The sequence below is a fragment of the Palaemon carinicauda genome, chromosome 23 (assembly GCF_036898095.1).
Source record: "Palaemon carinicauda isolate YSFRI2023 chromosome 23, ASM3689809v2, whole genome shotgun sequence".
Taxonomy (NCBI): Eukaryota; Metazoa; Arthropoda; class Malacostraca; order Decapoda; family Palaemonidae; genus Palaemon; species Palaemon carinicauda.
In genome coordinates, this window is record NC_090747.1 from 110,324,616 (window position 1) to 110,337,008 (window position 12,393).

Sequence of the window (12,393 nt, forward strand, 5' to 3'; positions counted from 1 at the left end):
CGTATAAAGAAATTCGCATATAATTTCAGCCCTGAACTTTGTCTAATTTGACCTTTGACCCATTGATATAAATCTTCTAATTATTGAATGAAAGTAGTGATAAATAATTAAAACTGAAAAGGGTTCATACGTTTTGCGCAACAGTATTATTATTATTATTATTATTATTATTATTATTATTATTATTATCATTATAAGCTAAGCTAAGTCCTTGTTGGAGAAGCATGATTCTAAAAGCCCCAATGCCTCCAACAGGGAAAAAATAGCCCAGTGAGGAAAGGAAACAAAACTGCATGAGAAGTTATGAACCATTGATATAAAATATTCTAAGAACAGCAACAACGTCAGAATAGATCTTTCTTATATACCATATATACAACAACAACAAATGCAGCCGTTTCTATTCCACTGCAGGACAAAGGTCTCAGACATGTCAATTTATATCTGGGGTTTGGCCAGTTTTTATCACCACTGCCTAGTACGGATTGGTGATATTAGGAGATTTTTTACTGATCGCTCACAGCACACCAACCTAGTATGTGTGGCCCTGTATTGTACAGCTTTGTTGATCATGGCGATACACAAACCCTTTCACCACGTTAATATATCCTCACAAAAAAAAACAGTTTCTACCTACAATAAACAAACATAGAGTTAATAAAACAATTGCACAAAATGTCAACCAATAGATGAAAAAAAACGTATCGTTCATCTATACAAGTTTAACTTAACCCTATACAACTCAAAACAATAAAACCAATTGTAAAAAGCAAAGGCATTTCTAAATCACAATAACACAACATTAGATTTAATCGAGTGCATAGCAATCCAAAACAAAGGAGTATGGAACCCATTATTGAGCATCAACACCTTTCCCTAGCCGCTGAAACCCTGTGCTGTTTCATATACATAAACCATTGCACTTATTTATGCGCCTCCAGTATCTCCCTCCTCGTCGAAGAGTAAACAGCAAAGGCATTTCTAAATAACAATAACACAACATTAGATTTTATCGAACGTATAGCAATCCAAAACAAAGGAGTATGGAAGCCATTATTGAGCATCAACACCTTTCACTGTCCGCTAAAACCCTGTGCTATTTCATATACATAAACCATTGCACTTATTTATGCGCCTCCAGTATCTCCCTCCTCGTCGAGGAGAGAAGGAGATTATTCTGATATCCAGGGATCTGCTCTTGTCGTATCACATAATACGTCAAATGTCAGAGATAGTAAGCTTCTCTGTTCTTGGAAAGGTTGATTGAGTACTTAATCCTGGTTCTTGGAAAGGTAATTGAGGTCGTGTATTCTATTAGACTTTACTTGCAGGTGTGTTGACTTTGTTTACTCTGTGGTTATGGTTAAGAGAAATGTACACGTGGTGTTGAAAGGGAGATTATGTAGTATGGTGAGTATACTAAATGGCTATGAAGGTATGTTTGGTCTTCGTGTGATTATAAGAAGCATATTTAGAAATATTTTATTTAGTATAATAATAATGTTTTTGAGAAAAAGAACAGTGCAAAAAAAAAAATATTTAGGTGCACAACATTGGGTTTACTGAAGTAAATGTTTTTTCTTTATTTACTGACTTTTTACAGTGCAGAAAAATACATAGATGTACAATAGTGGGGTTTACTGAAGAAAATTTTTTTCTTTGTTTACTGATAATGTTTTTCTTTATTGAGAAGCAGAACAAAGCAGAAAAAAATATAGATGCACAACAGTGAGGATTACTAAAAAAAAAAAAAATTTCTTTGTTTACTGGTAATGTTTTTTTTTTTTTATTGAGAACAATGGGAGTTACGCAAATGTTTTTCCTTTTTTTACTCGTTTATCAATCTGGTATATATAATGTTTGCGAAATATTTTTCTTTACTCAGTTATCAATTTGATATGTGAGAGGATTTTTAATAAATAAAAGTGCCTCGTGTTGCATCCACAGACCTCGAGACTTTATACGATGACCCAGATAAAGATAAAATATGGAGAGTTTCGAGAGCATAAAAGACGATGGTAATTTGCTTAAAGATCAAACATTTCATCATGAAAGCCAAGGTTATATTAGAATATGTAGATGAGAGAGAGAGAGAGAGAGAGAGAGAGAGAGAGAGAGAGAGATTCTTTCATGTCTTAAATTTTTTTTAGATGGAATCATGAAAAAAAAAACTTGGAAAGGACACAAAATGAAGATTTTATGAGACATGAAAAATTATTGGACATGGACGGTAATGTGGATGGTGTTTTTTTTTTTATGTAGGTTAAAATTTGTAAGAACTATTTTGTTCTTTTGGTTTCCATTTCCATTCCTTACTAGGAGGAAAAATTCATATATATATATATATATATATATATTATATATATATATATATATATATATATATATATATATATTTATACATACATATATATATATGTAAATATATATATATACATATATATATAATGTATATATATATATATATATATATACACAGTCTACATATATTTTATATTTACACACACACACACACACACACATATATATATATATATATATACACATATATATACTCACGCCATATCATGAACGAATCTCAATCAAACTGCATCAATACGATTCCACGTACCCATAAATCCCCAATAATTGCAAATTTACGCAGAATCAGACGCGATCAATTAATCCAATCGGGAAACAAGCAAACCACCCCCCTTCGAGTGACGATGATTACGAAACCATGTTTGCTGTATTTGACAACTGAAAGCCTTCGAATATTAATCCAGGCAGAGAACAAATGATCCAGTGGGTATTGTCCCTCAGGGGCAGGGGAGAGGCCCCAGGGGCTGGGGAAGGGTCCCAGGGGCTGGGGAAGGGCCCCAGGGGCTGGGGGAAGGGACCAGGGGCTTGGGGAAAGTAATTGGACGATTCTCGGTACATTATTGTGTGGTTTTTGGTGTGCGTGTCATACAGTGTTAAAATCTGTTTGTGATAGCTGTTTGCGTTTGGGGTTATGTATGGTTATATCAGTTCTTGTAATGTTTATGATGGTAATGATGGTAGTAGTAGTGAAATGATATGTTATTATTATTTATGTTATTATTATTGTTATTATTATTATTATTAATATTATTGTTGTTGTTGTTGTTATTATTGTTAATATTATTATTATTATTATTATTATTATTATTATTATTATTATTATGTTTATATTATTATTATTATTATTATTATTTATTATTGTTATTATTTTTATATTTATTATTATTACTATTATTATTATTATCATTAGTATTTTTATTATTATTATTATTATTATTATTATTATTATTAGCTAAGCTACCACCCCTATTTGGTAAAGCAGGATGCTATAAACCCAAGGGCTCCAACGTCGAAAAATAGCCCAGTGAGGAAAGGAAACCATGAAATAAAATAAACTACAAAAGAAGTAATTAACAATTGAAAAGAATAAGAAATATTAAACGATTTATTAAGTTCTTAATCCACATGCGGGCTTTAAATCCATCCCAAATTTAAGAAGTGATGCTTGATCATATTAAATCATAAAATAGAAAAATCATTAATAACCAATTCATTAGTGTTGAGCCCCCCCCCCCCCCACCTCCCACCCCCCACCCCCCGGCAGCCACTCGACCTCTAAAACACTCCTGGCTAAGGGTGAATATATTTGAATAAATATTTACATCAATTAATGAAAAATCGTAAGCATTAGGTTTTTTTTTCTATTTGCTGAGGTAAATAACTTGAACTACTAATTACATTCATCAGAGTATGAAGGTGAAATATTCTCTCTCTCTCTCTCTCTCTCTCTCTCTCTCTCTCTCTGCTGTAAAAAAATATTTCTGCTAAATTACTTCCGTTGATCAGTATATAAAAGCTGATCTCTCTCTCTCTCTCTCTCTCTCTCTCTCTCTCTTTGGAGTAGAAAATATTGTTGCTAAATTACTAACGTTGATCACTATATAATCGTTAATCTCTCTCTCTCTCTCTCTCCTCTCTCTCTGCAATAGAAAATAGTGGGCTAAATTATTGTCCTTGATAAGTATATAAACGTTAATTCTCTCTCTCTCTCTCTCTCTCTCTCTCTCTCTCTCTCTCAATAAAATAGTTGCCTAAATTGTTGTCCTTGATAAGTATATAAACGCTAATCTCTCTCTCTCTCTCTCTCTCTCTCTCTCTCTCTCAATTAAAAAAGAGTGGCTAAATTATTGTCCTTGATAAGTATATAAACGCTCTTCCTCTCTCTCTCTCTCTCTCTCTCTCTCTCTCTCTCAATGAAAAAATAGTGGCTAAATTATTGTCCTTGATAAGTATATAAACACTATTTCTCTCCTCTCTCTCTCTCTCTCTCTCTCTCTCAATAAAAATATTGTTGCTAAATTACTTCCTCGATCAGTATATAAGTGTTAATCTCTCTCTCTCTCTCTCTCTCTCTCTCTCTCCTCTCTCTCAATAAAAAAAGTGGCTAAATTATTGTCCTTGATAAGTATATAAACGCCAATTCTCTCTCTCTCTCTCTCTCTCTCTCTCTCTCTCTCACAAAAATAGATTTCTCGTTAAATTGCCCTCTCGGGAAATGATTGCCTCAGGTTGAAAATTGTATACGGAGGGGAACATGTTATTAATGAGATTAATAAACATCTTTGGAACTTGTGATTCTCATCGAAAAAAAAAAAAACTCTAAACGTTTAATTCTAATGATTAATTATGAAGGTAAAATTCAGGTGATATAGGATAAGTAATGTAAGCTTGCAGAGATTATGATGATTATTATTGTTACTATCTCTAAGGAGGTTGTTTTCACCTGTGTGTTTGTTTGTCGCGTAACTCAAAATGTTATGATGAAAAATTTAGGTTATGTCAGAAGTGGGGTAACTCATTATTATTATTATTATTATTATTATTATTATTATTATTATTATTATTATTATTATTATTATTATTATTATTAGCTAAGATACAACCCTATTTGTAAAAGTAGGAGGCTATAAGCCCAAGGGCTCCAATTTAAAGATGATTGATTTTTTTTAGGTCTGTGCTCCCCTGTGCAAATTTTACTTATTATTATTATTATTATTATTATTATTATTATTATTATTATTATTATTATTGTTATCATCATTATTATTATCATTATTATTATTATTATTATTAATATTTTTATTTGTATTATTATTATTATTATTATTTCTGCTAAGCTACAACCCTAGTTAGAAAGAGGGATGGTATAAGCCCTAGGCTTTAACTTAATAATTAGAACTTGCCCGAGGTGTGCGTTCTCTCAGAGCCTTTTTTAATTATTGTTATTATTGCTATTGCTATTGTTACTATTATCATCATCATCATCATCATCATCCAAATTGTCATGTCATAAATACACTCAAACGGGAAATCCCGTTTGTTTTTAAATACAGTAAACACGGGATATTGTCATGTCATAAATACACTCACATGGAAATACTGTTTGTTGTTAAATACACTAAGTCCGGGAAAAGATACAAGGAATGTATGTATTTCGTTGTTTACAGACGTGTTAAACACACGCTCATCATAATGGCGGAAACTTGAGAATTTAGAGATTGTCAATATTTGTCAATATTGGTCGACGTCTTCGGTTACTTTGGGATTTAACTGACTGAGAAGATACGTTGGGATTATGTATATTTGATGTTGTTTCGTGATCAGGATCAGCTGGTATTAATTTCAGGATTCTTAAAAGAGGTTTTGATGATTTCCCTTCTAAGAAAATGAAAATCAATATCTTATGACTGAAGAAGTTTCGATATATATATATATATATATATGTGTGTGTGTGTGTGTGTGTGTGTATATATATAAATATATATATATATATATATGTATATATATACATACATGCATATATGTATATATAAATATATATATATATATATATATATGTATGTATGTATGTATGTATGTATGTATGACTTAAGAAGTGTCGATATGTATATATATATATATATATATATGATATATATATATATATATATATTTATATATATATATACATATTTATATATATACATATTATGTATACTGTATATACACACATACACTAACGCGCACACTCAGAAATTTAAGTTTAATATTGACGAAGAATGGCTTCGGTAATATCCAAATATAATTACAATTAATTAGTTACTGCATTAAAATAAATTTTATATTTATTTGGTGGATTTCTTCTACCAAGAAAATAACGTGAAAAAAAAATTTTTATCCTAACAGTGAAATAAATGACGTGTCGACTAATGGAGTGCAAAATGCACTCGCACTTGTGTGAGTGAATGTTCGTGATTTTTAATGGTGTGGTGACACTGAAAATAGACATCTGTATTTCCAGTGTTTTTTGTTTGTTGTTTGTTGAATTGAAAGCTAACGGGGATTTAAGTGTTTAGGGAGGTTTGGTACATTGTGTTAGTGTTAAGTGATTGTACTTTTATGTTTATTTAGGTATAATTTAATGATGGTATTTTATTTATTAAATCTGGATTATCGTAAATTTTATATCATCTCTCTCTTCTCTCTCTCTCTCTCTCTCTCTATATATATATATATATATATATTTATATATATGTATGTATGTATATATATATATATATATATAAAAGAGAGAGAGAGAGAGAGAGAGAGAGAGAGATGGGTGTAAATAATATTATGTATATTCTGTATACACACTCACATTATATACACACACACACACACATATATATATTATTATATATGTGTGTGTATATATATATATATATGTGTGTGGTGTGTGATTGTACAGTATATATATATATATATGGGGGTGTTATATATGCAGTTATATATACATACATATATATATATATATATATATGGGGGTGTTATATAAGCAGTTATGTATATTCTGTATACAGAAAAACATATAAATTTATATACATATATATGTGTGCTTGTATAAATAAATTTCATCACAGCTATTAAATTTTGCCCGTCAGAGCAAAATATAAAACACGCTAAAGCTTTCCAATCTCCCCCAAACTCTTTATTTCGGCTAATATTTCAGGCCCAGGGTCTTATTTTTCTGTACGAAAACGCGAAGTGAAAAATAATCGAATAAAATGCAAACAGGGCGCTGTGAAATCTCAATATCCCGACCCAAAATTTTGACTTTTCAAATAAATCAAATCTTTCGTCAAATTGGAGGTTTATTTCGCTATTCTATCACATTCGATTTTGGAATGTTTTTTCTCTAGGGAATAATTATAAACCGCTGTTTAGGCCAGCACAAGTGGACGTTGAAACACATACAGTTTTATAGATTATATATTGGCCTTTATTGGCCAAAAATCTAGTTAACCGAACACACACACACACAACTCTCCCTCTCTCTCTCCCTCTCTCTCTCTCTCTCTCTCTCTCTCTCTCTCTCTCTTATAAATTAGCCTCTTATTGGCCAGAACCTAGTTAACCGAATTCTATCTCTCTCTCTCTCTCTCTCTCTCTCTCTCTCTCTATTATAAATTAGCCTTTTATTGGCCAGAACCTAGTTAAGAGAATCTCTCTCTCTCTCTTCTCTCCCTCTCTCTCTCTCTATTATAAATTAGCCTTTTATTGGCCAGAACCTAGTTAAGAGAACGCTCTCTCTCTCTCTCTCTCTCTCTCTCTCTCTCTCTTATAAATTAGCCTTTTATTGGCCAGAACCTAGTTAACTGAATTCTCTCTCTCTCTCTCTCTCTCTCTCTCTCTCTCTCTCTTATAAATTGGTTTTTTATTGGCCAAAACCTAGTTAACCGAACTCTCTCCTCTCTCTCTCTCTCTCTCTCCTCTCTCTCTTATAAATTAGCCTTTTATTGGCCAGAACTAGTTAACCAAATTCTCTCTCTCTCTCTCTCTCTCTCTCTCTCTCTCTCTCTTGTAAATTGGCCTTTTATTGGCCAAAACCTAGATAACCGAATTCTCTCTCTCTCTCTCTCTCTCTCTCTCTCTCTCACACACACACACACACACACACACACAAACAGGCACATTTTAAATTGTTTTTTATGGTATTGTAGTTTAAGTACAACATAATGAAGTCTATTAGAAAAAATTCTTCATCTTTTTCTGGTCTATTTGTGTTGTTTTCTTCCTAGATTTTTCAATAGTCAGACATGGGGAAAAGGTCCCTGAAATATGAAAGAAGATTAAATATACCCTTGCTTCTTCAAGGCAATGAATTACAGTTTGTGTATTATGTGGGTGATTTATAACCCTAGGCTTTCATAATTTTACCATAGAAATTTTTTATAAATAAATTTTTTTATATTTTATATATATATATATATTAAATAACGATGATTTTAATTGTTTTGATGTTATAATATTAGTGAACCAATCATAAGTACGAATTTTATATCAAATCTTTTAAGATAAAACTCTATTCCATTGCATAACAAATTAGGGACTGAGTATATGTGGTGATTTATACCCGTAGACTTTCAGGATTTTTACCATATAATTTTTTTTTATGAATACTTTTTTATGTTCTTATATATAAATTAAATAACGACAATTATCATTATTATGATATAGTGTTAGTGAACCAATTATAAGTACGATAAATATAAATTATATACAGTATATATATAAACATATATATATATATATATAAATATATATATATATATGTATATATATATATATATATATATATTTATATGTATTTATATATATATATAATATATATAAATATATATATATATATATATATGTATATATATATATATATATATCGATATATCAAAGCTTTTAAGCTAAACTCTCATCCATTACGTATCATCGGTGCCTACCTTTATTTGATGCAACAACTAACCGGGTTTCGCCTGTCCATTCAATAATCATATCAGGCTGATCTCGCTGCGTGTTCATTCCACTTTGATTTGATTGGATATCGATAAAAATAGCTACAGATATGAAAGTGGTAGATAGCAACTGCTATATATAGTAGTTAATTCGTTATTGTTACTGATGGAACAGATATAATAAAAGTGTTACCCTTAGCCAAATACGTGTTTGTTTTTAGTTTGACTTTTATGTCATTTAAAGTGAATGTCATAGGTAACATCAAATATAGGCACGTAGATGTATAAATGATATATATATATATATATATATATGTATATTTATATATGTATATATATATATATATATATAAGTATATATATATATATATATATTTATATATATATATATATATATATACACTATATATATGCACACACACATATATACATATATATATATATGGATATATATAAATGAATATATTTATATATATATATATATATATAGCCATGTAGGCCTGGGTCTTCGTCTAATCTAGTGCCTTGTGAAGCTCAATTGAAAGTTGGTGAACTAATCTCTCTTGAGGAATGCGAAGAGCACGCACAAACCATCTCCATCTACCCCTCACCATGATCTCATCAGCATATGGCACTCGAGTAATCTCTCTTATAGTTTCCTTTCTAATCCTGTCCTGCCAATTGACTCCCCATATCCTTTTGAGGGCTTTGTTCTCAAATCTACAAACTCTGTTGGATATTGTTTCATTGTTATACCACAAATCATGTCCATACAGTAACACTGACCTCACTAAACTGTTATAAACCCTGATTATTATATGTAATATCTGGCGATTTCATTTCCAAATTTTTCTTAACCTAGCCATTGTCTTATTTACTTTTTTCAATCTTTCACTAAACTCTAATTCTAAAGACTCTGTATTGGAGATCATAGTTCCTAAATACTTAATGATTCTTCCTCATTAATCCTTTCTTCTTTCAATGATAGTCCATTTTCCATTGCATACTCCGTTCTCATCATCTCTGTCTTTCTTCTATTTATCTGCCGACTAACTTCGTGTGATATTACATGCATTGCTTTTTCTCAATCTTTCATTAAACTCAAATTTTAAAAATCCTATATTAGAGAATAAGCAAAAAATAAATATACATATTTTAAACGTGTGATTCTATATAAGCAAATAAACACTCATTATCCACTATTTGCACTACGGTTGAAATATAACAATATACGCAGTCTAAACATTTTTCCAAATTAGGTCAGACGTCTGTAACAAGAGCTTTTTTTTTTTTTTTTTTTTTTTTTTTTAATAGCTCTTCCTGCATTAATGAGTAAAACTAGATGTTGAAGTTTATGAATAAATATTTCAGTGTTTTTATTTCATGTAGTTAACATTTTTTTTTTTTTTTTTTTCATGGAGTCAGAAGTTAGAAGAAGGTTATGTTTTACTCCCTGTTTCGGTGTTTGTGTGTGTGTTTTTGTTTCTGAACAGCTTCCTGGCCACAATTTTAATCGTAGAGTAATAAAACTTGCAGGGATTAACTATTGTGTAAAAAGCTGGAAATCATTAAATTTTAAAAGGTCAAGGTCAAAGGTTAAGGTCACGGTCAAGCAAAATTTTCATTTCACGTAATCAGCCATAGTTTGGACATCGTTGTCACAGAGACATTAAACTTGGCTAATATTTGAGTGTATGAAAATCCACGCTAATTAATACATGTTGAAGTTAACGGTCAAGGTCAAGGTCGAGCAAAAGGTCAATAAATAAGCTGAAGCAGCGGAGGTCTGCGCTCTACTGAGTGCCCCACTAGTTTGGACATATTTTGATTATCCTATTCTTAAACGACGGATTATATATATATATATATATATATATTGTGTGTGTGTGTGTGTGTGGGTATGTATGTATATATATTGAATGTGTTTGAGATGAAGTGTCTAAGGAGTATGGCTGGTGTATCTCGAGTAGATAGGGTTAGGAACGAAGTGGTGAGGGAGAGAACGGGTGTAAGAAATGAGTTAGCGGCTAGAGTGGATATGAATGTGTTGAGGTGGTTTGGCCATGTTGAGAGAATGGAAAATGGTTGTCTGCTAAAGAAGGTGATGAATGCAAGAGTTGATGGGAGAAGTACAAGAGGAAGGCCAAGGTTTGGGTGGATGGATGGTGTGAAGAAAGTGATAGGAGGATAGATGTGAGAGAGGCAAGAGAGCATGCTAGAAATAGGAATGAATGGCGAGCGATTTTGACGCAGTTCCGGTAGGCCCTGCTGCTGCCCTCCGATGCCTTAGATGACCGCGGAGGTAGCAGCAGTAGGGGATTCAGCATTATGCAGCTTCATCTGTGGTGGATAATGTGGGAGGTTGGGCTGTGGCACCCTAGCAGTACCAGCTGAACTCGGTTGAGTCCCTGGTTAGGCTGAAAGAACGTAGAGAGTAGAGGTCCCATTTTTGTTTTGTTTCATTGTTGATGTCGGCTACCCCCCAAAATTGGGGGAAGTGCCCTTGGTATATGTATGTATGTATATATATATATATATATATATATATATATATATATATATATATATATATATATATATATATAAATATGTATATATATATATGTATATATATATATATATATATATATATGTATATATATATATATATATATATATATATATATATATATATATCTGCATATATATATATATATATATATATATATATATATATATATATATATGTATATATATATATATATATATGTAAAAAGTATCTACATTTTTCGGAAGGGAGCTATGTGTATATACAATGCAGTACATTCATTTATATATTTATGCAACATGCAACCAAGAACAACAAGCCTGACACTTTTTTAATGGAGTTCTTATGAGTTTCCAATTCATTTCCTTGAATAGCGAATGTGTTTTCGCGTTCGGAATATCGGCATATAATTATTTGCTTCTATTTATAAGTAAAAGAAATCTCAAGAAATATAACGTTTATGCGGTTCAATGAAGTGTTTGCTTATTAAGAAAAGTGTGGAGTAAGTAAACAAGATGGTGTTTATTGGAAAACAATATTGCAAGTTGGAATTATGAGATGACGCAAATGGAAACATTTCCCGGAAATGAATGTCGTGGTCCTGAAAATTAAGGTTGTGAGAAACCCGAAAATGGAGGTTGTGAAGAACCTAAAATTGGAGGTCGTGAAGAACCCGAAAATGGAGATTGTATAAACACGAAAATGAAGGTCGAAAGAACTTGAAAGTTGAGGTCGTGTAAACCCGAAAGTAAATGTTGTGAAAACCCGAAAATGAAGGTTGGGAAGAACCCAAAAATGAATGTGAAGAACCTGAAAATAAAGGTCGTGAGAAATCCAAAAATGGAGGTCGTGAAAACCCGAAAATGAGGGTCGGGAAGAACCCGAAAATGATGATTAGGAAGAACCCGAAAATGGAGGTCGTGAAAAACGTGAAAATGGAGGTCGTGAAGAACCCCAAAATGGAGGTCGTGAAGAACCTGATAATAAAGGTCGTGAGAAATCCAAAAATGAAGGTTGTGAAAAGCCCGAAAATGGAGG

At 31.4% G+C, this 12,393-nt stretch overlaps 2 protein-coding genes across 2 annotated transcripts in view; one reads left to right on the top strand and one right to left on the bottom strand.

Moving 5' to 3' along the window:
- The window catches only part of LOC137617732 (uncharacterized), a 361,612-nt gene that overhangs the window by 195,077 nt on the left and 154,142 nt on the right, over positions 1 to 12,393 (bottom strand). The window lies entirely within an intron of this gene.
- LOC137617733 (uncharacterized) overlaps positions 1,988 to 12,393 on the top strand; it is a 24,448-nt gene continuing 14,042 nt past the window's right edge. Inside the window, exons 1-2 of the mRNA XM_068347730.1 lie at positions 1,988 to 2,018; positions 12,133 to 12,347. Coding sequence (XP_068203831.1) covers positions 1,988 to 2,018; positions 12,133 to 12,347 — 246 coding nt within the window. The remainder of the gene's footprint in view (positions 2,019 to 12,132; positions 12,348 to 12,393) is intronic.